At 48.1% G+C, this 27,127-nt stretch overlaps 1 protein-coding gene across 1 annotated transcript; it reads right to left on the bottom strand.

The window, feature by feature from the left end:
- Window positions 1-376: 376 nt before the first annotated feature.
- On the bottom strand, window positions 377-20,744 carry LOC115403577 (transient receptor potential cation channel subfamily M member 2-like). Its single transcript, XM_030112529.1, has 32 exons — window positions 20,575-20,744; window positions 18,534-18,702; window positions 18,269-18,449; window positions 17,907-18,070; window positions 17,631-17,811; window positions 17,447-17,508; window positions 17,154-17,354; window positions 16,968-17,070; window positions 16,221-16,342; window positions 10,561-10,941; window positions 10,302-10,439; window positions 10,092-10,221; window positions 9,834-9,979; window positions 9,472-9,584; window positions 8,768-8,866; window positions 8,463-8,676; window positions 8,260-8,378; window positions 8,050-8,182; window positions 7,754-7,925; window positions 7,445-7,625; window positions 7,174-7,355; window positions 3,292-3,424; window positions 3,113-3,200; window positions 2,827-2,911; window positions 2,552-2,697; window positions 2,404-2,465; window positions 2,260-2,289; window positions 2,089-2,175; window positions 1,912-1,990; window positions 1,732-1,833; window positions 879-995; window positions 377-611 (listed from the first exon to the last, which is right to left on the bottom strand). Exons 1-32 carry the CDS (start codon window positions 20,742-20,744, stop codon window positions 495-497), a joined length of 4,407 nt encoding a protein of 1,468 aa, XP_029968389.1. The 3' UTR covers window positions 377-494.
- Between the last annotated feature and the right edge of the window lie 6,383 nt (window positions 20,745-27,127).

Raw genomic sequence — 27,127 nt, 5'->3', positions numbered from 1 at the left:
ATTTCATGCCTTTGTCCGACAAAGAAAAAACAGATGTATGAAATCCTTCCTTCCTTTGACCATAAGATTTCTATCAGACTCTACACACAGGTCATGTGTTACAAATATATGTCTTTTTTTTATGATCATTGCATTTTCTTCCCTGTGTGGTCCGTGCAAGGCAACTATGTGTTTGCTACTTCAATTCCCTGGTTCCCACATTTGAATCATGGAGTTAGGAGCTGGGGTATCTACATTATTTATATCTATTTTTCCATTAAATGGCTTTTGATTGTAACAGAAGCGCCTCTGAGGATGATTAAAGGATCACGTGTGATCTGGTGTAATCATTCAGTGCATCTACAGGCACACTGGCTTCACAGTGTCTTCAGTCTGTTTTAATCAGTGATTCCAGTGCATTCGAGTTCATCTCCATGAGCGTCGACAAAAGGCCACAGAGACGGGTCGACCTGTGGACTGGGAGTCACATTCACAGCTGCCGCGGCGCTTGAACGTCAGAACTTCCAGTTGTGCAAAGCGGCGACCTTTCGCAGCGACTCTCTTTGGTTTGAGCTGAGTCGGGCTTTACCGCTCACCTCCTGCCACTGCAGAGCGCCATGGCTGCTCAGCACCTTGGAGACAGGAGGTAAACACACAGATCGGCCATCACGTCATGACGACCTTCCCATGAGAATTAACATGAACATCTGCAGCAGATTGAGCCACAGCAGCTCAATCAAGCTGAATCAGCTGGGAGAACAAATGATCACTGATATTTCCCAGACGCCATGCTAAATGATCACTATTGTTCGGTTTACCTACCAGTCGTCATAATGTCTAATGAGTCATCAAGTCATAATAACCATTAAATCGCCGTTTGCTGCTTGTGGTGTTCTCACCATGTTGTTGATGTCCATCATCAGCTCGCTTGTTCTGGACAGATGAATGTTTAGGACTAATGTTTCCACCCAGGCGTTATCTGTGTTCCTGCAGTCGTCCACATAACCCTCAAACACCTGAGAACCAGGACACAGCAAGTCAGAGCCAGAAGCATTTTTGCTGAGATTTCTTTTCACCATCTTCACCTCATGTGTCTCAACAATAACATTTCCAGTGGACATGGCAAATAAACACACATGTATGGGAGCAAGTCTGGACTCTGTGGTAGAGAACCACACAAAGGTCACATCAAAAGACATCATAGACAATGCTGACCTGTGTTACCTCAATTATCTTTATATTTTAAATGCTTATTCAACTTATGGTTGAAGCTTTTGTTTTTATTACATCTTAATTACTCATCTATCTTCCATTTCTTCTATTAGTACTGTGATTATTACACTGTGAGCTGCAGAACACCTTGAATTTCCCCTGAGAGTATCTTGTACTACTCCACTACTCAGCAGTACAGCTTCTCACTGAGATGATAAAAGTGGATCAAAGGATCAATTCAAATTCTTCGCGAAAGTGAAGATTCTTGGAACGGATGGTGGATGTGTTGAAACTCTGAACTCCACCATTGTCTGTCTCACTTAGGTGAACTTTTACAGCTTCATACATAAAATGTGATATTAACTAAATAGAAATCTCAGAATATTTTAATGTGATTTATTGGTACATTCAGTCAAATTTAAATCACTTTTACATTTAGGAACACATACAATAATGCAATAATAATAATAATAATAACAATAAAAAAGACCCGAAAGACTGATGCCTGAATTTTAAAGCTTTCCTTTTCAGCAGACCCACCTTTGTTCCTTTTGGTGCCAGTGCATTTATTTTCTCATACAGTTTCTCTCCCATGGTCCTCTTGAGAGTCGTTGGTAGCTGATGGGCAGCGTCGACCCATCCCTGGTGGTTTTTAAATCACATGAGAATGAGGTATGAATGTAAAAACCACCTGTAGTGATCCAAAAAAATAGGGCTCACCTCAGGTATTTCCAGAGTTCGTCGGGCGTCGTCCCAAACTGCCAAGTACTCCAGAACAAACCTCTCTCTGTCCTGCCAGCTGAAAATAAACATGTAAAGCCTGAGATCACGCCGTGCGATCCCACGGAGCGACGCCACAGCTTTCAGGAGAGCTGGGACGCCATGGCGTGACCCTACCGTGTGAGCACGACCTCCACGCTCAGGTTCGGGCCCAGGCGGCTGAGCGCACCTCGTCCCCTGACGCCGGTCCGCCCGCCCGGGTTCCTGAATATGAGGAGATCCATTTCCACACATCAGGCTTGAAAGGTCACACGTGTTATATGTTCTGTATGTCATGTAGAGTCAAACCTGTAATTATCTAAGGCTTCTGGTTCTGATCTGTGGGGAGAAAGAAAATGCCAGAAATCAGTTATTTATTGTGGACCAATTGTATTCTGCTAATTCTGATTTGCTGCAGCCCTCATGAAGCTCAGGGAGAACCCTTCGACGTACCCATCCACATGTTCGTCACCGTCCCCAGAGGCATCAGACGGCATGTATAAGCTGAAACCGACCTGGAAGGAGCAGAGATTAAATCCTCCTCAATCAAACGGACGCAGAGAGACCTGATAATTCAAGCTGGATATCGACTGTGAAATACCTCCCAAGGCACTTTCTCCTCAGGCACAGGGAAGCGTGTGACTCTGGTGTTGGGGTAGTGAACCTGACGGCATTTCACATGGAAGCTCATCTCTTTCTCCGCCATGCTCCTCAGAGGGTCGGAGGTCTCATCAGCTGCGGCTGAGGCTTCAGGGATGAACAGCAGTTGGTGCAAATAATAAGATTATTTGACTTGTAACTTAGTTGCATTAAAAAAAACATGAGATTACAGCAACAATAGTGATAAACAGGAGATATGATAGTTTGATAACTGACCAGGAGTTTGAGTTTCTTTAGCAGAGAAGCCCTGAGATTTCAGACTTTCCATAATCCACTGCAGGGCGTTGGTCGAATGCATCACCTGATGAAGACCAAATGATTTGAATAAAGACAATGATTTTTTTTGCTGTTGTTTTGCTCAGGAGACATGGCAATATGTGCCAATAAGTGTGTCATCTCTCTTTGTTAATTTCCAGGTCTTGCTCTCTTGGCATGCCTGTGTAATTTTGCAGATGCAGGTTAATACTTCACTAACAACAACAAGCAAGAGTCACACGACAACCTGCTCCTCCAGTCGGGCCAGTCGGGTCGCCATGGCAGCGGAGACGGTTTCCTCTTCTCTCTCCAGCCGGTCGTTGATGGAGGTAACCCTCAGTAAACAAACGAGAGGAACACGAATGTCTCAAACAGTTCAAACCCTCCAGAGCTGCTGGGCATCAACAGTCATCAACATGGTTTCACTTTTGGGCCGTATCCAGGATGCGCCGCTCCACGCTCTGGCTCTGCTCCTGCTGCGCAGACTGCAGGTATACGTCCTTCATCAGGGCCTCCCAGGACAGCAGTTCCTCGTCCTCGATCTGAGACAGCTCGTTCTCTGAAATACAGCATCGGATCACCGACAGACTGTAAAATCTGCACACACACGATGCAGATCCCGACAGACAGGAACCAGATGGACAGGAGCCGAGTCAAACGTGCTGAGATCTCCGTTCGTACTACTTCAACAGCATGAGGGAAAAAGCTCTCATGTCTACAGTGTTAACTGTAAATCAGCACAGAGTAAGAGTGTAATCGCATGACTTCTGCCAACATTTTACTGCAGTAAAGTACTCAAATATAAGAATTATGTATGTTATAGCGAGGAGCCCGAGCTTGTGAGGAAGGTCAAGAGGTACCGGCTTGATATGGTCGGGCTCACCTCCACACACAGTTGGGGCTCTGGAACCCATCTCTCGAGAAGGGCTGGACTCTCCACTTCTCTGGCGTTGTCCGCGGTGAGAGGCGGCGGGCTGGTGTGGGTTTGCTTATAGCCCCACAGCTCAGCTGCCATGTGTTGGAGTTCACCCCAGTGAACGAGAGGGTCGCATCTCTGCGCCTTCGGGTCGGGGAAAGGTGCCTCACTGTTGTCTCAGCTTTCGGGCCGAACAGCAGTGTAGGGTACTCAGCCTTCTTGGAGTCCCTGGGAGGGTTGCTGGACAGCGCTCCAACTGGGGACTCCATTGTTCTACTGGGGGACTTCAACGCTCACGTGGGCAGCGACAGTGAGACCTAAAAGGGGGTGATTGGGACGCATGGCCTCCCTGATCTGAACCCGAGTGGTGTTCTGTTATTGGACTTGTGTGCTAGCCACAGTTTGTCCATAACAAACACCATGTTCGAGCACAGGGGCGTCCATAAGTGCACTTGGCACCAGGACACCCTAGGTCGGAGGTCGATGATCAACTTTATTGTCGTGTCATCTGATCTCCGACCGCGTGTCTTGGACACTCGGGTGAAGAGAGGGGCAGAGCTGTCGACCGATCACCACCTGGTGGTGAGTTGGATTTGCTGGCGGAGGAGGAAACCGGAAAGACTTGGCAGACCCAAACGTATTGTGAGGGTCTGCTGGGAATGTCTGGCGAAACCCTCTGTCAGCATGGTTTTCAACTCCCACCTCCAGGAGCGCTTCTCTCATGTTCCGAGGGAGGCTGGGGACATTGAGTCCGAGAGGACCATGTTCTCCACCTCCATTGTCAAAGCAGCTGCTCAGAGCTGTGGTCGTAAGGTCTCCAGTGCCTGTTGTGGAGGCAACCCCTGAACCCGGTGGTGGATACCGGAAGTAAGGGCTGCCGTCAAGCTGAAGAAGGAGTCCTGTCGAGCCTTGTTGGCTTGTGGGACTCCAGAAGCAGCTGACAGGTACCGGCAGGCCAAGCAAACTGCAGCCCGAGTGGTTTGGAGGCAAAAACTCGGGTCTGGGAGGAGTTCGGGGAGGCCATGGAGGAGGACTACCAGTCGGTCTCGAAGAAATTCTGGCAAACCGTCCGGCGCCTCAGGAGGGGAAAGCAAGTCTCCACTAACACTGTTTACAGTGGAGGTGTGGAGTTGCTGACCTCAACTGGGGATATTGTTGAACGGTGGAAGGAATACTTCGAGGACCTCCTCAATCCCATCGCAACGTCTTCCGAGGAGGAAGCAGAGGCTGAGGTCTCAGAGGTGGACTCGTCCATCACCCAAGCCGAAGTCACCGAGGTGGTTGGTAAGCTCCTCGGTGGCAAGGCACCGGGGGTGGATGAGATTCGCCCTGAGTACCTTAAGTCTCTGGATGCGCAGGGACTGTCTTGGCTGACACGTCTCTGTAACATTGCGTGGCGGTCGGGGACAGTGCCTCTGGATTGGCAGACTGGGGTGGTGGTTCCCCTTTTTAAAAAGGGGGACCGGAGGGTGTGCTCCAAATATAGGGGGATCACACTCCTCAGCCTCACTGGGAAAGTCTATTCCAGCGTACTGGAGAGGAAGATTCGACTGACAGTCGAACCTCGGATTGAGGAGGAACAGTGCGGTTTTTGTCCTGGTCGCGGAACAGTGGACCGGCTCTATACCCTCCATAGGGTGCTAGAGGGTTCGTGGGAGTTCTCCCAACCAGTCCACATGTGTTTTGTGGACTCGGAGAAGGCGTTCGACCGCGTCCCTCGCGGTGTCTTGTGGGGGGTGCTTCGGGAATACGGAGTCTGGGCCCCTTGTTAAGGGCCGTCCGGTCTCTGTATGACCAGAGTAGGAGTCTAGTCCACATTGCCGGCAGTAAGTCGGACCTGTTCCCAGTGCATGTTGGACCCCTGCAGGGCTGCCCTTTGTCACCGGTTCTGTTCATAATGTTTATGGACAGAATTTCTAGGTGCAGCCAGGGGCTGGAGGGGGTCCGGTTTGGGGACTGCAGGATTTCATCTCTGCTTTTTGCAGATGATGTTGTCCTGTTGGCTTCATCGAACCCGGACCTACAGCAGGCACTGCGGCGGTTCGCAGCCGAGTGTGAAGAGACAGGGATGAGGATCAGCACCTCCAAATCCAAGGCCATGGTCCTCGACCGGAAGAGGGTGGCCTGCCCTCTCCAGGTCGGTGGAGAGACTCTGGCCCAAGTGGAGGAGTTTAAGTATCTTGGGGTCTTGTTCACGAGTGGGGTAAAGATGGAGCATGAGATTGACAGGTGGATCAGTGCAGCGTCTGTAGTGATGCAGTCGTATCGGTCCGTTGTGGTGAAGAAGGAGCTGAGCCGAAAGGCGAAGCTCTCGATTTACCGGTCAATCTACGTTCCCACCCTCATCTATGGTCATGAGCTTTAGGTAATGACCGAAAGGACAAGATCCCGGATACAAGCGGCTGAAATGAGCTTCCTCCTTCGGGTGGCTGGGCACTCCCTTAGAGATAGGGTGAGGAGCTCAGTCACCAGGGAGGAACTCGGAGTAGAGCCGCTACTCCACCACATCGAGAGGGACCAGCTGAGGTGGCTCGGGCACCTCTTGGACACCCCTGAGGTGTTCCGGGCATGTCCCACCAGGAGGAGACCCCGGGTAAGACCTAGGACACGCTGGAGAGACTATGTCTCTCGGCTGGCCTGGGAACGCCTTGGGATCCTCCCAGAGGAGCTGGAGGAAGTGTCTGGGGACAGGGAAGTCTGGGCATCGCTGCTTAGACTGCTGCTCCCACAACCCGGTCCCGGATAAGCATTGGAAAATGGATGGATGGATGGATGGATATTATAGCATCATACAAAACTGTCGCTCATCACTGGAATTGGTAAATAAAAATTGCCCAAATGCACTATCAACCAAAAATGGAACGATGTTCTTCCTTTTGGCAAAATTTCACATGCGAAACAGACGATATGGTGAGTAAATAAAACTGGTTTTGTAGAATTTTTGAGATTTTATTTAGATTTCTGGTGTTGATTCAAAAAGTGTTTTTTCATCATCAGTGCTGATGGAGTTCTGCAGATATGTGGACATGTGGGAAGTTAAACATTTCTCTGTTTGAATTCATGACATTGCATCTCAGGTGTGGCAAAATAGTGAAAAATTCACCCACCAATGTAACCAAATACATTCTATCAGGAAAATTAAAGAAGAGAGACAAATTTACTTCTGATTTAATTATTGATGCAACTCTGATTGTCTGACATCAGAAGAAAATATAAGATTGAGATCATGTGCCCAAGACTGAGTAGCTCAATCAGCCTTTCTCTGTGAAGGTGAGGATTTGTGTTGTAATCAATATAAAATACTTTACCTCTCAGTCATAATGTTAATAAGTATCTATTTCATTTAACTGTTTTTTTGCCGACATGCTGAGGCTAGCTAACCTTTAACTTACTGAACTCTCTGTATACGATGGGAGGCTTCCGCAGCACCACGGCTCTGATGAAGAGGTAGAGATGACTGAAGATGATGAAGGGCGGAGGGGCCGCCGGACGACTGTGGTACTCCTTTATCAGCTCGTATCTTTGAAACTTCCAGATCCTGTCCGTGTTGTCCTGGACCTCCTCGAAGGTAAAGCTGTCAGGAGAGAGTACAGTGACGGGAGGCGGCGATTATAAAAGACAGAAAACCAAAAAACGGAATATTTAGGAAAACGGATTAATCACTTGAAAATCGCTATCAGCAGGTTGAGCAGCAGGATGTTGGCGAAGAGCAAATAAACACAAAGCATGATGATGGTGAGCCACTCAGGGAAGGCGGGCGTATTATTTTCATTCAGCACCGGACACTTGGGCTTCAGAGGATCTGTGCCGTCCATGGTGCAGCTGTCGATTTCGAAGGCAGCGTCTGCAAAGGTCAAAGGTTGAGGAACAAATCTGAACGTGTTTAAAGTCAGCGGTGAAAAACCTGCATTGAAACAAACACAGTTGTGTCCACATATAACAAAACTCATGCTTTTCTTCATCTCCACTCACAATCGATGTTGGTGGGGAAATCTCCGAATATGATGCGGTACGGCTCGTAAACCGCGCCGCGGACAATCCAGTCCAGCCGGTTGTCGTTGTGAATGAGTATCCCCTGCTTGGCCACGCCGTATGCCACCACCCAGATGCTCAGCAGAAACATGAAGAAGAACAAGTCCATCATCTGGAGGAAAACAAGACCAGAGGCACGAGAGAATAAGACACATTAAAGACACACTTTATGTTGTTTTCTTCCAATCACACACACGACCACTGCATCCCTATTGGTGTGAGGGACGCTCTCTCACCATCCTCCTGACGATGATGATTTTGGGTCCCAGAGTCCGGCTGATGGTGAAGATGGCCATGAGACGGAGGCAGAAGACCACAAAGTCGATGCAGAGGATGACTTTGCCGGCGTAGAACAGCCCACTGGTCAGCCTGAAGGAGAAAAACAGATAAACCGGCACTTTGGAAAATGTTTCTGCCCTGAATGGTTTTAAGCACAGGAAACATACCTAAATGCAAGACCGATTACAAAAAGGATGATGGACAGGACGTCTAAAATGTTCCACATCTCATTGATGTACATCTTGGCTTTCTTCCGAAACCCAAAACCGTCCGGGTCGTGAAACAGCTGAGACAGAAGAGACCAATGAATCCAGACATACTCCATGTGCTGTTAGGACACCAGAGATGGTGGAAGCCTGCAGTGCCTCACCTGTCTGACTTCCTCACAAACCAGAGAGAAGAGCCAGACGTAGAGCAGCAGCTCTCCAGCAGAGGGTGTGTCCTGGAAGTCGATCATCAGCACCACGGAAAACAGGAAGAGGAAGGCGAAATAAAAGACAATATTCCCATAAAACTTGACCTGCGGGGATTTGTACAGGCACACCAGCTTGGCCCAGCGGCCCAGAGGCTTCAGCCGCTGCAGGCTGTGGACAGAAAAGCCACAGAAGTTCAACACAAAACATGATTTAACAAACTGCTACTTTCCACAGCGGGTTAATTCAGTCGTCAACTTACGGGACACGAGCGCTAGTTCGAAGTGTGCTCCCTGTCACCGACTCCACCGTCTTCATCTCCTCGTTTTTGGCAGCATCTTTATGAATAAGCTCATCTCGTCTAGAAAGAATCACAGTGACACTGTTAAACAACACTATTTCATTAAAGGTGTAATACAGGATTTTCTAATTGCTTTCATTTCCGGGTGGATCATCTAAATAACTGGTGGGTCTGTTTGTCAATCATTCTGACGAGCTGGTTTTGTAAGGCGGTTCTATGTGCTTGCGCCCAATAAGCTTCTCCCTTTTGCACATGCACATTCGGAGTGTTTATGTAGCCGGTGAGCTTCTGAGCTAGTACTTACCGATGGCGAGTCTGACATAATGAAACTGTAACTGTTTTGGAAAACAAGCTTTATGTATAAGCGAGGCCGATCGCAGAAACTAAACAGAACCATGCACGCCCGGAGAAGAGGAGATGGTGCTCGTACGCTTCTGCGTTTCCTGGGAGAAGCAGGAGAGCCGGGCGGATGGTCTGGCGCATGCGCGTTGTTCAGAAAGTGAGAAAATCCTGTATTACACCTTTAAGACACATGTAGATTATAAACACAGTCCATGAGCATAAAGAATAGTAAAAGAAGAATCATTCAAAGGCGGTGTCAATGAACAAAAGAAAGTCAGAGTGTTAACAGAGTTAAAAGCTGTTAACTCTCATCTGAAACCCACCTGAAGACCAGGAAGCCGGTGTAGATGAGAGGGAAGAAGACCATGCAGAGCAGCACTCTCCACACCGGGTTGTCCACTGAAAGTTCCCCACACCAGATCTGAGTCAGAAGAGCCTAGAAGAGTGACAAGTGATCAATAGACTCCAGAAAATCCATGTCTGTCATCTAGTGGAGACCTGGGACACTGCCAGCTGGTGAGCCTGTCCAGGACTGTTTGTCTTCACTGTAAAGTGCTGGAAAATGAAAGACTGAGGATAGGATCTATGGAAAAAAAGGTCTGATAACAAAGTTCTCTAAATGCCCAAATTTTCTTAAATTCTCAGTATATTATTGGCCTAATCCTGAGTGGTAAAACTCCTCTACCTGGACACCCGACTGAGCTACAAAGTTTTTGTCGTCGGCCTCCAGCGCCAGCCGCAGACACGTGGTTTTCCCCCACGAGTGCGACACACGGACCAGGAGCTTCTGGGCCCGCTCCCCGTCATTGACGTGGCACTCACTGAACACACCTGGACACACACACACACACACACACACACACACACACACACACACACACACGAACACCTGACATTAAGTCCATGCCTGTCAGTACAGTGACCTTTCGTGAGTGTATCACACCAATCGCTTGTCTCTCGTAGTGATCAGCGAGCTGCAGCATGGCCGCTCCCTCGTCTGCGTCACTTCCCTCCTCTGCCATGGTCTTCAGGATCTTACTGGCAGCCAGAGCAGCGGTCATGCAGTCTCTACACTGTACAGGTACAGAAAGACATAAGGTGATAAACACATCATACAAGTGTTTTCAGAGTTGGTGTAGATGTTTTAAATAACCTGTTCCCAGGCGATTTCAGCCAGTCCCTTGTTGTTCTGGACGATGGCCCAAAGGAAAAGGTCCCGGCCCGGATCCCTCTGCGCTTGGGCCCTGTCCTCTCCGATGGGAGGTGGGGAGTCTGAATCAATTTTAGACAGCTGAGGAGAAAGAGAAAGAGTGATTTGAATGAATTCTATTGTTTAGAGAAAGAAAAATGACTTTCTGTCTGCACAAGTGAGAGTTTAAAACCAAAGTGTTTTTAAACAGAAATCTACTCACTGCTGACACCGACGTGTCGTCCAGAGACATGTTGAAGTGGTACGTCGTGGTCGGGGGAGGATACAGATGCTGGGTGAAGTTGCCCAGCAGGTGGCGCACCTCGTCAGACACGCAGGTCAGGGAGATGGTTTCTCCCTGGGTTCTGCGAGTCCTGGCCCTGATGCCGAACACCCTCCTCCTCCTGCTGCGGTAGGTGCTGTGCACCCGTTTGGCCAGCTTGGACAGGAAGAAGCAGCTGGGCAGCTGCTTGTAGAGCTTGGACAGGGTTTCCTCATCCTGCAGGAAGTCCCACAGACTGACGCCGTTCTCCAGCAGCAGACTCACAAACTGGGGCCTGTTGCTCACCAGGGCAGAGAACATGGCCCCGTGGAGGTCGCTGGACTGGACAACAGAAGAAAAAAAAAAGGAGTGGTGAGAGAGATGAAATTCTAAATTGACTGAGAGAGCAGTTTAAGAATGTTTATAATGATTTACAATTTGACTTCCCAGTACTGTCCTTCCTCCAGAGGTAATTGTTACTTTTGTATTTGATTCCATTTGAAATATTGACAAATGCTTGCACAGAGGGATTCTTTGCTCAGTGTGAAATTTCCAAGCTTGCTACTTAGAAATATATTGTAGTGGCGTGGGGGGCTGCTTGGGGTCGCTACTCCCTGTAATTGTGTACTGCACTGCTAAGCAAGCTGGGTAGCGGGACTGTTGGGCCATTTTGGGCCGTTTTTGTGTGTTTCATCTTGTTCATTTGCGTTCCGTTTTGTCGTGTCGTGTGAAGGTTTATTGGTTGTGTGCTGTTGCCACGTTTTTCTGTTCTTTTATTTTCATTTCCTGTCGCACCATGGCTCAGGGGGTTTGCTTGGGGCCTGTGCACCAACAGAGGAGGTGCTTGTGTGCTTGTCTGGTTGCTTAGTTGTTTTAACAATAAAGTTCCAGTGTGTTGAATCTAAAGAGCATTCATCCTTGTTCACTTCTGCCACCGCTCCACGAACGCTACATTGGTGTCAGTAGTGGGATGGAGCCACAGCATACTTCAGAGGAGAAAAAACGCCCGGAAAGAGCAGCGTGGATCACCGAGCAGTGGAAGACTCTGAGCCGGCCCGACGGATCCAGCGATTGGCGACACCACCGTTCAGAAACAGCGAGGATGACCGAAGACGATGACGATCACGTGGACACGGAGGGTCGCCCACCCGCTGCCGCAGTGAGAGTCACCGTCAAGCTGCCCAAGTATGACGGCACCGGTCCACTGGGGCTCTACATAATAAAGCAGACGCAGGTTGCTGCACACAACAGCTGGAGTGACCAAGACATCACCGCTCACCTAGCCCTGGCCCTGGAGAGTGAGGCCCTGCAAGTGCTCCTTGATTTAGCGTAGCGGAGAAGAGCGGGTCCTGACCGCGTTGATCACCGCACTCGAGCAACGCTTCGGGTGGTGCACAGCAGAAGCCGCTGAAAGGGAGAAGCCGAAAAACCGCCGTCGCCGAGAGGGAGAAAACCTGGGCTCCTTCGCTGCCGATGTTCAGCTGTAAGCGTCGAAGAGGACACCAAGACCGCCAGACAGCCCTACGGGGTCGCCGAGAAAATGACTGCTGTTATCGGTGTGGCGAACCAGGCCACATTGCAAAAAACTGCCTGGCGCCCGCTCCCAGAAGCCAGACTCCGGGAAACAGGAGAGGAGCGGCGCCATGAGGGAACCGTCGCTCCCCACTCTGATCCCTTGCCAAGATCCGTGCCCGCTGGTGGGGCAGTGTGGCCACGCCCAAGGGCTGTACCTGTCCTGTTACGTCGATAATCAACACTGCCACGCCCTAGTAGACACTGGGTCTACCATCTCCCTAGTGTGACCCTCCTCCTCAACACGGCGGGCCGACCCTCTGCAGACTGGACCCCCACCGACGTCAAGCTAATGACCGTCTCCGGTGAAAAGATCAGCATGGAGGGGAAGAAGCAGATGATCGTCCGCGCCGGCGACAGAGAGATGAAACACGAATTCTGGCTCGCCAAAATCTAGGCCCCCTGCATCATCGGTCTAGACCTGCTGAGCCGCTGGAGAGCGAGTATCGACGTCGCCAGAGGGAACATCGTCCTGGGCCCCCACATCTTCCAGCTCCAGCCGGGCCGGGAGAAGCACTGCCTGAGGGTGCAGACCGATGACTCCGCTGCCGCGGAGCCCAAACTAAAGAGCAGGCACCAATCCCCTTAACCGAGCGAGAGCAGAGCTCCGCCCACCTTAAAAAGCTGTCTTCAATGACGTCCGCCAACCAGAGACAGCGCCTCGCCGAGACCACCCCCCCCAGTGGCCGCCCCATGCCAGTAGCCTCGCCGCCGCCGCCGTGCAGCTCCTCCACCAAGATCACCGAGGTGATCAGCGAACTGTAGCAGCATAGCAGCGTCGGGCTAAGTACACACCAGCAGCAGCAGCTAAAAGAGCTCCTGGAGCAACATCGTGACATCTTCACGGCCAGCATCAAAGACTGTCAGCGCACCTCCCTCATCCAGCAGCACATTGAGACGGGAGATGTCCCGCCCATCCGACTACGCCCCCACCCGCTCACGTTCCCAAAGCAGCAGGCAGCTGAGGAAGTACTCCACGAAATGCTCGACGCTGGTGTAGCTGAGCCCTCAAACAGCCCCTGGGCCACGCCGGTCGTGGTGGTGAAAGAAGGGAGGTGGATGGTGGATCTGCGTAGATTACCGGCGTCTCAACAGCGCAACCAAGAAAGACTCGTACCCACTGCCGCGCATCGATGACGCCCTTGACTACATCTCCGGCTCCAGCTGGTTCAGCTCCCTCGACCTCCTCAGCGGCTACTGGCAGGTGGAACTAGCCCCGGAAGCAAGACCAAAGACTGCATTCACCTTCGGCCAGGGGCTGTGGCAGTTCCAGGTCATGCCATTCAGGCTCTGCAATGCACCGGCAACCTTCAAGCAGCTGATGGAGAGAGTGCTGGCCGCCGTCCCACATGAGTGCTGTGTGGTGTATCTCGACGAACTCCTGGTGCACGCCGACAGCTTCGAGGGGGCCCTCGCCAACTTAAAAGAGGAGTTTGAGTGCATCTGCCAAGCCGGGCTGAACTGCACCCGGGGAAGCGCTGCCTGCTGAGCCGAAAAACAGATTTATTCCAGGGGCATGTCGTCAGCGCTCGGGGTGTGGCCACTAATCCCAGCAAGGTGGAGGTGGTCCGGGACTGGCTGCGGCCAGCTAACGTCAGTGAACTCCGAAGTTTCCTGGGGCTGGGATCGTACTACCACCGCTTCATGAAAAACTTTGCCACCATCGCCAGCCCACTCCACCGGCTGACCGACAAGGGCCGGCCTTTCCAGTGGGACGACAGCTGCACCGCCGCCTTCCACTCCCTCCAAGCTGCCCTGATTGAAGCCCCCATCCTGGCGTATCCATCTTCAACCATCATCGTGGACACCGATGCCAGCAATGTCGGCGTGGGGGCGGTGTTGTCCCAAGGAGCGGGGGAGGTCGTGGCCTACTTCAGCAAAGCACTGAGTCGGTCCGAGCAGAACTACTGTGTCACCTGATGAGAGGGTAGTGTTGGCATTGCGGCAGTTCCGGCCGTATCTCCTGGGCTGGCGCCTGGCGGTTCCTCCTCCGCACAGATCACGCTTCACTGACATGGCTGCTGAGCTTTGAAGACCTGGAGGGCCAGGTGGATCACTGGATTGAGATCCTCCAGGAGTTTGACTTTGAGATCTGGCACCGGGCGGGGCACCCGCACAGCAACGCTGACGCGCTATCCCGGCGGCCCTGCGCAGCAGCTGAGTGCCGTTACTGCCAGCGGCAGGAGGAGTGGGGACCCAAAGTCCAGAGTGCGGACGTGGTGAGTATCTCCCACGGTCTCTCACTGTCCTCTGCTGAGTTACAGGCGTCCCAGGCGGCAGATGAAACACTGAAACTGCTCCAGAGCTGACTGGAGGCGGGTCAGCGGCCGGAGCGGGCCAGGGTGTCTGAATGTGCGCCTGAGGTGAAGGCCTACTATTCGCAATGGGGCTGCTTCGAGTCCCACGATGGCCTACTGTACCGCCGCTGGCAGGCGCCGGGCCGGGGGCACGACCTCCTCCAGTTGCTGGCCCAAGGGCGCTCTGTTCCACGGTCCTGAGGGTTGTCAATGGCGCGGTGGGGACCGGACACTACGGCATCGCCAAGACGCTGCACCAGCTGCTTGCTTGCTGCCGGGCTGCCAGCGGGAGGTCGAACTCCACGTCCACTGCTGTGACATCTGCACCGTCCAGAAGGGACCAAGCCAACACTCCCACGCGCCGCTGCAGCTGTATCTGGTGGGGGCCCCCATGGAGCGTGTCGGAGTGGACATCCTGGGTCCATTCTGCATCACTGACACTGGGAACCGGTACGTCCTCGTGACCATGGACTATTTTACGAAGTGGCCCGAGGCGTACGCGGTTCCTGACCAGAGTGCCTCCACAACCACTGAGCGGCTGGTGGAGGAGATGTTTTGCAGATTCGGCGTGCCGGAGGAGATCCACAGCGACCAAGGGTGGAACTTTGAAAGCCAGGTCCTCGTAGAGATCTGCAGGCGGCTGGGAGTGACAAAGAAGCGAACCACACCGCTCCACCCCCAGAGCAATGGGTTAGTGGAACACTTCAACAGGACACTGGCCAACCAGCTCGCCATCCTCACCAGCCGCCACCAGCGAGACTGGGACCGCCATCTGCCCCTGGTCCTTTGGTCGTACCGCTCAACGGTACAGGACTCCAGTGGGTGCACACCGGCTGCCCTGCTCTTTGGTCGAGAACTGTGCACCCCTGTGGACTTGATGTTCGGTCCCCACCCCCGGCAGGACCAGAGATCGCTGCCGGCCCTAAGCTGGACTATTTCCAGCGCCTGAAGGAGTGCCTGAAGGAGCGCCTGTGGACGGCGCATGACTTCGCCAGGAGAGCCCAGGACGAGGCCGGGCTAAAACAGAAGTGGGCGTACGACAACCAGTGTCGGGGGCAGCCCCTCACCCAAGGACAACGGGTGTGGGTGTACTGCCCCAACCGCAAAAAGGGACTGTCGCCAAAGCTCGTCCTGCTACTGTCGCCAGTAGCAGGACCGTTGGGCCATTTCGGGCCATTTTTGTGTGTTGTATCTTGTTCATTTGCGTTCCGTTTTGTCGTGTTGTGTGAAGGTTTAGTGCTTGTGTGCTGTTGCCACATTTTTCTGTTCTTTTATTTTCATTTCCTGTCGCACCGTGGCTCAGCGGGTTTGTTTGGGGGGTGACCCGGCCTGTGCGCCGACAGAGGGGGTGCTTATGTGGTTGTCTGGTTGCTTGGTTGTTTAAACAATTAAGCTCCAGTGTGTTGAATCTAAAGAGCATTCATCCTTGTTCGCTACCGCCACCGCTCCACGAATGCTACAATATAGTAAATTGAAGTTAAAGGTACCTCAGTAATAAAGCATCTCAATCAGTGGTGACATTCTATTGTCATTAAAAAAGTATTTCTCCAGTTAATACAAAGCAGTTATTTTATTTAGATAGTATAATAATATAATAATAGATATTCTAAAAAATAATTAAGCTACATTTTTTCAACCTATCCTATAATAATTTAGTCTGAAAACAGAGCAGTAACATCAGCTGTTAACAGTGAGTCTGTTTTTTTTTTATTTTACACAGATGATAGTGTTGTGTGTAACAGGTTGACCCACCTTCCACTGGCTCTCTTCAGTAAAGATCTCAGTCTCTGCGATGTCCACTCGGTTCCAGCCTATAGCCAGCTCCAGCTGCCTCTTCCAGCTCTCCACTCCCAGTGACTCGATGTGCCTTGAAGCTGAGGGGAGGGTGTATTGTTACATCAATTATTGGTTATGATCGATAAGTTTACATCTACTGCATCTGTTCAAACAGGGAACCCAAGAAAAATTATATTACCAAGCAAAATAGATGCATCAGCCAAGGTTTGAGTGAGAAAATGTTCAAGAGCTGCTAAAACAGCACTTGATGTTTTTTTAATTTCTTAAATGGAGTCAGACACATAAAACCACTGAGTCATCACGATTCAAACATTAAGAGACGGTCCAGTGTGCTGGCCTGGCTTTTTGTTTTAGTTTACTCAGTATTCTGTTATTCACATTATGCACTAAGCCCTAATTGGGTTTCATGAATCTTTCAGGAGCCCATCGTGAGATGGAATGAGTTCAAATGAGATCAAAAGTGGCCATCAGCGTCTCTGTGAGAAGACAATAAATCACTGACCGAGAAAATGCCTTTTACGATCCTGATCGGGGTGCATTTGATACCACAATCCCATCAGTTATTTTTCCAAGAAGCAACATTATACTTGCTAAGAGCTGCTTTGGCACCGAGCCTTCCCGTCCTCATCCTCCACACTGAGCCGCATCCCTTCAGTCGGTCCGTTGAGGCACTGAGCTCCTGTTTCAAATACATATCCTTACCTTTGAGTAATGCCTGAAGAATGGCCACATCTACGTCCCCGTGACTGTCCTGGCTCACTCTGAAAACTGTCAGGAGGTGAGGTTTCCTAATGATGTCCTGAATCTGAAACAGAAAACGAACTAAATCACAAGAAATGACATGATTGACAGACGTCACTGGATCAAGTAGATCCCCTCTATGCGCACCTTTTTGGTCCACTCTATAATCTTAAGCTCTGCGAAGTTCTCATACTCTTGACCAAAGAACTTCTTCATCAGCCGGTGGATGAGACTGATGGTGACCCTGGAAATGTCCATCCCTGACACCTGAGCGATTACATCTGCTATCCTGCCAGAGCCCTCCAAGATCACGCACGGCGTGCCGTTCAGCATGGCGTTGTAGATGGTCTGAGCGGGAGAAACACACCAGAGTCTCACACACACACACACATAAACAGGAGATGCACCAAGGAGAAGAGGCCAGAAAACTGCTGACTCACATTGAGTGTGCCTGGACCTCCATCCAGAACCACACACACCACGGGGATCGTCACGTCGCTCTCTGCGGGTTCAGACAACAAAAACATCAATCGGAGAGTCGCGACAGATAAAAAAAGTCACATTTGAGATGCTATCTGTTGTGGCTTTTCGGACTTCTTGGGTACCGCAGTGATTATTTTTAACCTTTGATTTCAAGACGTTTCCCAGAGATGCATTTCTCCAGATGGCTCCGTAATTCGATTTCCACCCCATAATTCCCATGGGTCCCATCATCCACCAGAAGGAAGTGGGTATGGTTGTTATCGAGACAGGAGAGTCTACCTTGGCCCTTGGTGTCCATTAAATAATGGGTGGGGAAACAGCCCTGCAGAGAGGCAGAGATGGAAACTCTCAGGAAGCACGTCAGAATTCTGATCGATCTCATCGCCGAAAAAAGAGAAGTAAATGTGTTTATCTGACCTCTGGATGCACCAACGCCTCCCGGTTGTGGATCACTCCCCACGTCGCCACTCCGATGGCCACGATCTGGCTGTGCATGGAGCTGCTCAGGGCGTAATCCCTCACCGCTTGGCCCACATGCTTCATGACTCCGGTGTGAGTGCCGCCGGTGATGATCCACGCACCTGTGTGAGGCGTACCGAAACAAAACAGGGAGAAAAAACAAAAACAGGCGGACTACTGAATGCTGTTGTAAAAAAAAAATGACAGGAAAAAATGAAGTTGTAGCTTTCATGGTTTCTGCTGTTCTGAGCTGCAGGAATTTATACGGAGCCTGTCACAGACTTTGAAGCATGTCGCGTCTGAACATCACGGTTGCTGACCTGTCGTCTGGGCCACTTTGATGAGACCTCTGTGGAACGTCTTCTTCAGACGAGTCTTCAGATATAGGTTCTTGGCTCCTCCGGTCACCGAGATCAGTAAGTTTGGAGGGGAAAGCTTCCACTGCTCGGTCAGCAAGCGGTACAGGACCTCCGGGCTCGTGTCGGTGGACACTCGTGCGTACTGGCAGCAGACGAACACATGAGTCAGGAAGCACCTTTTGAAACATAGTGATGTTTTGATAATGGAGAGCACTTATTGTTCCACCTTGCCCATCTTTTGACCCACGCCGCCGAAGCTGATGTCTCCAAACGCATCAGTGGGCGCCTGGCGGATGTGTCTGTGTCTGCTCCACGTCTCCCCTGAGTAGTCCTCCGACTTTATGGCATCTTCTGAATGTTGGTTCTTTGAGTAGCCACATTTGCATGCATCCCCTCTGGAATGAAAACAGAAACTCAAACATACTTCGCAGACAGAAAAGACAGCCCAAAGCACTGAATTCACACTAAACAGGCAGTGCTAACTCCTCCTCGGAGACCAGTTCATTGTGAAAACACTATGGGGTTTTGTTTTTGTTTTTTCTTCTACCTTCGATGCGGCTTTATCTGGAGGCTTTTTCAGTCTTTTACACATCCTGTTTGCAAAGAGTGAAGAAGCCATGTGTGCTCAAGCACAAGTACTGACACATTGTCCCAACTGTAGTCAATCGCAAGTAAATGGGAGACGGATTTAGCTTCGAAAGTACAGAAATCGACTTTATTATACACTCTTTTGAGGAAATTGCTCCTCTACATTGATCCATCATTTCTAAAATCAACCATGAATACACATAAGGAGTATTTGGTGGGAAACCTGTGGATGTGAACCTGGGGACCACAGGACAGACACTGGCCCTTTCAAGCTTTATGCCACCACTGCTCCACCAGTCTCTTCACACTTTATGATCAGTCAGTCACAGCAGGCGCCATCTTTGGGGGCAACTCGGTGACTCAGTGTGTTTCCCATATCACATGAATGCAAAAGAGGAGATTACAGCAGCCTGGTTAGCTTTGTGATCTCTCCATGCTTTGCTCCATGTTTGTTTCTTACACTAGATTTCTGTTATTCCTGTAGATTAGTTGAGGATTTGTTTTATAAATGCCAGTAACACACTCAATAAAGAGTTTTCTGTTCAAATTGGATGTATGATTTTAAAGATACATTTCATAAATGCACTTTTGTAAACTGTAGTTTGACATTTCAGACAAGAGAACAGACAATTTTGAAAACACTTAAAGACTTTCCCTTTTTTTGAGGTGGTTTATTTACTTAAATTATTTCTACGTCTATAATGCAGAACCCTGCAGTTCCTCTCAGCCAGCGGTGTCAAACATAAGGCTCACTGGCCAAAACTGTACAGCTAAAGGATCCACTATAGCATGACCATTTACCATGCAAAGTTTAATTTATTGTTTGCTTTTTCTCCAATTTTCTTGTTACAAATATGTTGTTGCTTTTCCTGTATCGATTAGTGGAACAGACATAGCACAAAGTTGACAACAGAAATCAGTGATGCTGTTTTATAGAGTTAGCCAGATATTATCATCAAAGCTGTCACGTGACTGCGATTGACGAAACCCGCACACTGCATAAATCACGTGTCTTTAAAAACAGAAGGCAACTGTCATCAGTCACCTGAATCTAAACACTGTGGTAAAGAACTGCATGAGAAAGCACATATTCAAGTAATGTAGTGAGAAAACAAGCTGGAAATGAGATTTCTGTGATTTTTACACAGAAAGCTTTTGTTAACCATTCAACATATTTGTTCTTGTTGAAAATTTTAATCCAGTTTCGTGAAAGATTTTTAAATTGGCTAGGACTTTTTTCTTAAACAAGATTCTTTATCAAGGGGAGCTTTTAGATTTGTCATATGTCAACCTGTCCTGTCTAGTTCATTCAGCATCACACTGAGCTGCATTTGGCCCTTAAAATGAGTCTGAGACCCGAGTTCTGAGTGTCTGTTAGGATCAGCTGAGCAGACACAGAACTCTATGTCTGCTTCATAGAACCAACAAATCACATAAATCCTGAACTCTGCCCAAACTGAAATTTTTTTTCTTTTTTCTTTTTTTTTTTTTTACAATACAATTTTTCAACAGTCACAAATAAAAAAGCCTGAATGATTGAATTCCTTGATAAATCAAGAAAACATAAGACCCAGCTGATTCATTAATTATTCTCAAACAACCCTCACATCCACTCCATGCAGTGTCTTTGTATCACTTCTCCATCTCTCATCATCACATCAGCCACACATGAAGCCTACCTTATGTCCTTTTCAAAAAAGCAACACTCCTTCTTGCTGATGTTTTCTTTCACCCAGTAGGTGTAGGTGTAGCGCTGGAAGGAAGGGGAGAGGGAAAGAGATTTAGAGGGCATGGCCGTGCCGAGCGCCACGCTGTGCACCAGCCGTGGCGAGGACTCAGCCTCCCCCATCCCGGTGCTGATGCTGCTGGGGGAGCCGTGAGCATCGGATCTGCCCCGGACCGAGGACAAGCTGGAGCCCGGCGGAGCTGGGGAGCCTCTGCAGTCGCTGCTGAGAGTGCTGTCTCACTGTCTGCACTGCATCAGTGATGTCAGAGTCAAGCAGAAAGCCAGCAGACCCACCGGGCATCGCTCTCATCGCACAGGACAGAAAGCAGAGAGGGGTCAGGCGTCAATCAATACATAAGAGTGAGATAGATTTATTCCAAAGACAGCATGTAACATCCTTCATTTTTACAAGAATACATGATGTGAATAGTACATATAATTTCTCTTTATTAATCTACATTGTTGTATGATTGTGTCACTATTTTAATGAAACTCTACTATGATAAATTTCCCTTTGTTTGCTCCACAGGTATTCTCAAACATTGTTTCTGATGTCTTTTGCAAGCAGGATACAACATGAAATGAAACAAGCATTGGTTACATTTAATAAAATGCCAGTGACATTTTGACAATTTATGACATTCGTGCAGCAAACTCACCTTTCTATAGCAAGAAACCACCCGGTTCATTCCAGATTTCTTCCGATGCTTCAGTTCCTCCAGCATTTGCTGTGGGTGGACCTTGTTCTCAGATTGAGGCAGCATTTCTGAAGAATGACAAAGAAAAACAAGTATCCCGAGATCATATCTTCAGTGCAAAAGCTGAGGAGAAAAAAGACAGAGCTGCTTGACGTCACTTTAACAACTCATCTATAAAACCTGCAGAGCCTTTGACTTTTGCTCCCTCTCAAACATCTTAATCCAGCCGACATGTGACTTGATCTGTGTTATCGCTACGCCCTCCACCTAATTTATACTTCCTTTAATAGCAGGACTAAAGTTTAACATGTGGGATTAATTAAGAAAAAAAAATCAAATCTGGAGCCCACACTGACCTGCTGATTCAGATAATATCACTACATCCTTCATGATCAACCAGTCAGCGGGCTGTAATGGCTTTATAACAATCTTCCTCCCCCTCAGAAGAAAATCAACTTCCTCTTCCTCTCCACCTACTTCTGCCTGAGAAGATCATCAATCATTCATCCAGCCTCCTCATCACCACCAAAACACCAACATGTACAGAGAAAATGAACACACTTATAACAGGTACATCAAATGTTTATTGTGATCAGTATTACCTTTCTTTCTGCCTCCAGATCCTGTTTTCACCTGCATCAATAGCATCAACAACATGGACTCCTTTCTGGTGCCCGCTTTAAACAACACTGATTTTGCAGAATGGTGAAAGTGCTGTGTTTCATGTTGTTCGGCAGTTGTTGCCACGTTACACCTGAACAGCATTCAGCTGTAGATCCTATTACTGCCCAGGAAACATCCACAGCTCCTGCTATTGTTCTGTAAAACGTTCAGTCGTATTTACAGGGCTGATTTAGCAAGAACATAAGTTTCTTTGTTTCTTGATTGTCTGGCAGTTTTGGATGGGATGACTCAACTTCAAGAAATGAAGACTTGAAATATTCCTTACATTCAATGGCAGCTTGTATTTTAGTGAGGCATTCAAAACAATTGGAAACTCACAATGTTAACAGAAATTAAGAAATGACAGAAAAAAAGCCAAGCAAAAAACAAACAAACAAACCAAAAAAAAAAAAAAACCCAACAAAAAACAAATGTGAAGGGTCTGTGAACCTTATACAGTATAAAAAATTGAACCATGTTGTTTATCCTGTTATTGGCAACTAAAAAACACTTAAAATTTATTTAGTTGTCCACATCTTTCACATTTAAATAATATCCATATATCTTACACTTAAATAACTTCATCTCACTCAAATCATTGGTATTTATCTCCAGTCTTGGGCAAGTTACTTTTAAAAAAAGTTGTTATAGTCACTACTTCAAAAAAGTAACTGAATCAGTCACTGAGTTACTTTTAAAGTCTTAATGATATAATTTTAAAAGTGACAAATTACTTAGTAAAATAATGACTACATTACTTTAGAAAAAAATGTAATATGTCAAATAATTTGGATCTCTTAATGGAACTTTAAGATGATGTTCAGTTATTTATTATAAAGTTTAACATATGATTATGAAATATATGGACACTTGACAGAAAATACAAACAGGAAACACCACATTTATCTAAATCATTGAAACACTGCTGTGTTATAGTGTGAGACAAGACACCAATTAAATTTAATTTCTAACTGTCCATAAAGTTTCTACATCTATTGACATAGATATATCTCAATAGATGTTTGCCAATAGATGTCTGTGCCTCCATAATTTTTGCCCCGCTCTTTGAGTTATGGTCCTTGTTGTTTCAGTGTTTCTCGGCACTGAGTTGGGGTCATAGACAGTAAAAATAAAAAGGTTGAGGTCTCAGGGGATCCATGTTCTGCCATCAACCCTGCTAGCTCTCAAAAAAAACTTTTTCAGCGTTGTATCAGAAGTCTTTAAAACATAGCGGTGTTTTGGGTTTAACGCCACACAAGCCACAGCTGGTCGCTTTTTGGTCAGTGATCTTGACCAATCAGTAAGGATGGGTTGTTAAGAATTTAGCATTTCCGATTCCATTATCGATACTGCTATCGATACAATTCCTTATCAATTCTCTTATCGATTCTCATTGAGTGAGAAATGAAACAATACAAATGGGGTGTTTGCATTAACTCTTTAACATCTTAATCCTGAAAAGAAGAAAAAAATATCCATGTCATGAAAACTCTGCAAGCGTTGCAAGTAGCCCCAGTTTCATCTTTTCGTGTGAAATACAGCCAAACTCTGGAGCTTCTTCCTCAGGCCAGGTAGGTCCTCAAGACCAAATTATGCTGGGCTCACACTGAACACCTGTGCTGTCCAGTCCAGCTCTGCAGCACTGTCACTCACAGGCCTCCTGTGTCTGCCATCAGCTGACGGAGGTTGCCAGATCTGCCCCAAATATAATGTTAAAACCGTCCAACAATAGAAAGCAGTCCAAACCTCCATCGGATTTGCAAAACAAACACACATCACAAACACATAACCATTCCATCAACCTACCTCGGGTTCAAAAGCAGCTTGATTGTGCAGAAACCCGCCCAATCTGGCAGCACAGCCGCTCTGGTCACAGAGCTTTGTTTTGTGCAATTTTGGTGTTGTTTGACTTTCTTACAATGAGTAAGTACAACATCGTTATATTCTTCATAATGCAGGGTTTCCCAACCCTGGTCCTAGGGAAACACTATCCTGCATGTTTTGGATGTTTCCCTCTTCCAACACACTTGATTCACATGACCAGCTCGTCATCAAGCTCTGCAGAAGCCTGATAACAATTCTGATCATTTGGATCAGGTGTGTTGGAAGAGGGAAACATCCAAAACATGCAGGATAGTGTTCCCCGAGGACCAGGGTTGGGAAACCCTGTTCTGATGCATATAATGATTAGATCGCGTTGTTTGTTAAATATTCTACCCGAAGATTTAAAAAAAAAAAAAAAAACAATGTTAAGGCAAAAACACAACACATATTTTATTTTGAAATCACAGATTTTGAGACAGTATCTACTTTCCTTCTGGCACCCGACTTGTTTCTGTTTAGATTGAAGCAGGTCTCCGGACTGAGAAAACATAGGATCCTTGCTGAACGTTTCCGGTTCACAGCTCTGTAGCGGCGCTGCAGCGGACCACAGCTGCGTCGTGGCTGCTGTGAGTCCATGCGCTCCGTGCATGGTAAATCGTCACGCACACAGCGGAACCGATAAGCGGGATTGTTAAGGAGACAGCCAAACAATTCCTTGGAATCGAGGCATGAGGAACCGCGTCTACAAAAGAACAGGTTCTCGATTCCCATCCCGACCAATCAGCGACCAGTGTCGTGTTTGATTTCACAATTTCAGCCCAACTCAGCACTACTAGAACCCCGGCGGAGTAGGGCTGGAAAACCTACCCAGGTAGCGGTAAAGCAGGCTGATGGAAACGTTCAGAAGCAGGGTAGAGCCGAGTTGAGTTGAGTAGAGTAGGGGAGGTGGAAACACGGTGTAACTCTGGACTTCACACTTCTCACATTGATGGTGACGAGGATCTTAAGACTGACAACTATCTCTTAAACACCAGGGCTTTTGTATGTAAAGCACACCGGGAAACACACACATTATGCGGCTCGCAGACCCAGAATCATTGTGACAGCAACTCCACCCGTTGACAGTCTGACACATGAAATAACCAAAAATAACACCAGAACACGATAACAACAAATAACCATAAATATTAATGAAAGGAACAACACAGACACAAATTAACTTCTACTTTGTGTAGTGCTTAGCCCACCTACAGGCTTTCGCTATTGGTACTCCCCTCTGGCGGAAGCCAATCACTGAGACAAATCTGAAACCGACGCACCAATCCCCTACGCGTGCTGGCACACTGCCACACCCCTACTGAGACACCCCCAGCGCCAGGTGGTTCCCAGACCTGGTTCAGTTGGCAGTCGAGGATCCGTGGCTGATTCCCGACGTACCCGACGCCCTGTCACAGGCAGGGGGTGCCCTCCGGTCTTGCCCCATCCTGGGCAGGAGACTCTTGGCCTGGAAGCTGAGAGGGTGAGACTCGATCTCCCCCCGGCTGTGGTATCCACCATCCAGAGTGCCAGGGCCCCCTCTACTGTCAAAGCTTACAGGTTTCAGTGGCACCTCTTCATGTCGTGGTGCTCGGAGAAGGGCTGGGACCCGGTCTCCTGTGCCATCGGCAGGGTGCTGGGATTTCTGAAGGCTCTGCTGGACAGTGGTCGCGCTGCACTACACGAAGTAGAATTAGTAGTTACTAAACGTAGCTCTAGTTCTACGAGTGTGTGCGTACCCACCTACCTGCGTGCACTGTCACATTGCCACGCTCCTACCAAGGGGATATAGTCAGCGCGCACCCGCTCCACTTCCTTCTTCTGAACAGCCAGTAGAAAAGGAAGCAGGGCTGCTGGGCCTGCAGGTAGGTGGGCACGCACACACTCGTAGAACTGGAGTTACGTTTAGTAACTACTAAATCCTTGCAGCCTGTACGGTCCCAACCCAAGTCCTTCCAGAATGCCGAGCAGCACGCAGAAAATGACAGCCACCCCATTGTTACTACACTATTGGAATTGTATGATTCTGATTGACTTTATGCCAGTGCATTAGTTTGTCTATGATCATGAAAAATAGTACTAAAAATAGGTACTTTTGTTGTATTGAGCTGCAACTTGGGGTGTAGAAATAATATACAACTGCTTACACTCAACCAAATCCTTAATTCAAAATAAGCAAGGGAACACATTCATACTTACTGTTTGTTCTGGAGGCCTCACCTCCTTCTCCCAGAAACCTCTCCCGTTCACGGTCCGACACATGAAAAATAAGTGAACACACAATATGAACTCAGAACACCAGAGCAAAACTGCAAAACGCAACCGACAATAATAGGAACATCATAAACACAAAGAAACCCCACAAAACAGCCCCAAAAGTCCCAAACAGGGAGCTCATCCATAGCACATCACAGCGACCCCCACGGCCGCTATATTGTTATTATATTTACATATTATAATCACTATTGTTATGATTGCTATTGTTATCTTTTAATAATCACAATATTGCTGTTTCCATATCAATTTTTATATTATATTTTATTTTGATTCATACGGAGTATTAACATGATAAATATAAACAGGAAAGTCTCGGATGCAGTAACTGTCTCATTAAAACCATCTGCAAGGAGCCTGAATGTAAAACTACGAGAAACATGTTAAAATGTCACACGCACTAAAAAAACAAACACATGAAAGCATCAGAGACGCAATATGAAGCATAACAGCTGTAGTGTTTTTTTTCACAAACAAAAGTCTAAACTTTAAGTGAAAGATAAGGCGAAAAATGTAAGAGCGGATAAAGTATCAAGCACTTTTATGGACTTCTCTCTCTCTCTCTCTCTCTCTCTCTCTCTCTCTCTCTCTCTCTCTCTCTCTCTCTCTCTCTCTCTTTCTCTTTTTAAACGGCCCCCTCTCTCCCGCCCAGCTGCGCCCGCGAAATCCTCGGGTATATAAGGCCGGTCACGTCCTCCCCGCCTCATTTCTGCCTTGTGTCTGAAGTCTGTCTGCTTCACTTCTGCGGCCTTGTGTCGAATTCTCTGCATCTTCCGAAGGACAAACTGACAACATGGTGAGTAACAAGGCTTGATAAAACTTCGAAATGAGCACGTCTTTTCAGGCTTCCTGATGCCTCTGTTCTTCGGTTAAAAAACAAAAACACATTAAATATCCGTTATCAGGCCGTCTTTAACGATTTTACTGTAGGCAGAGTTGAACGTTACTACAGCGGTTGTAGTCTTGAACTGAGTTTATGTGGTAAAACTTTTCAACGCACTCCCTTTTAGA

Source organism: Salarias fasciatus, chromosome 16 (assembly GCF_902148845.1).
Source record: "Salarias fasciatus chromosome 16, fSalaFa1.1, whole genome shotgun sequence".
NCBI lineage: Eukaryota > Metazoa > Chordata > Actinopteri > Blenniiformes > Blenniidae > Salarias > Salarias fasciatus.
This window is presented reverse-complemented; position numbering and strand designations above follow the sequence as displayed.

Coding starts and splice junctions, on each gene's coding strand:
- LOC115403577 (XM_030112529.1), bottom strand. CDS start 20,744: ATGGGGGAGGCTGAGTCCTCGCCACGGCTGGTGCACAGCGTGGCGCTC. Junction 7,626..7,753: donor TTTCCCCACCAACATCGATT/GTGAGTGGAGAT, acceptor TGACCTTTGCAG/ACGCTGCCTTCGAAATCGAC. Junction 612..878: donor TGATGGACATCAACAACATG/GTGAGAACACCA, acceptor CCTGTCTCCAAG/GTGCTGAGCAGCCATGGCGC.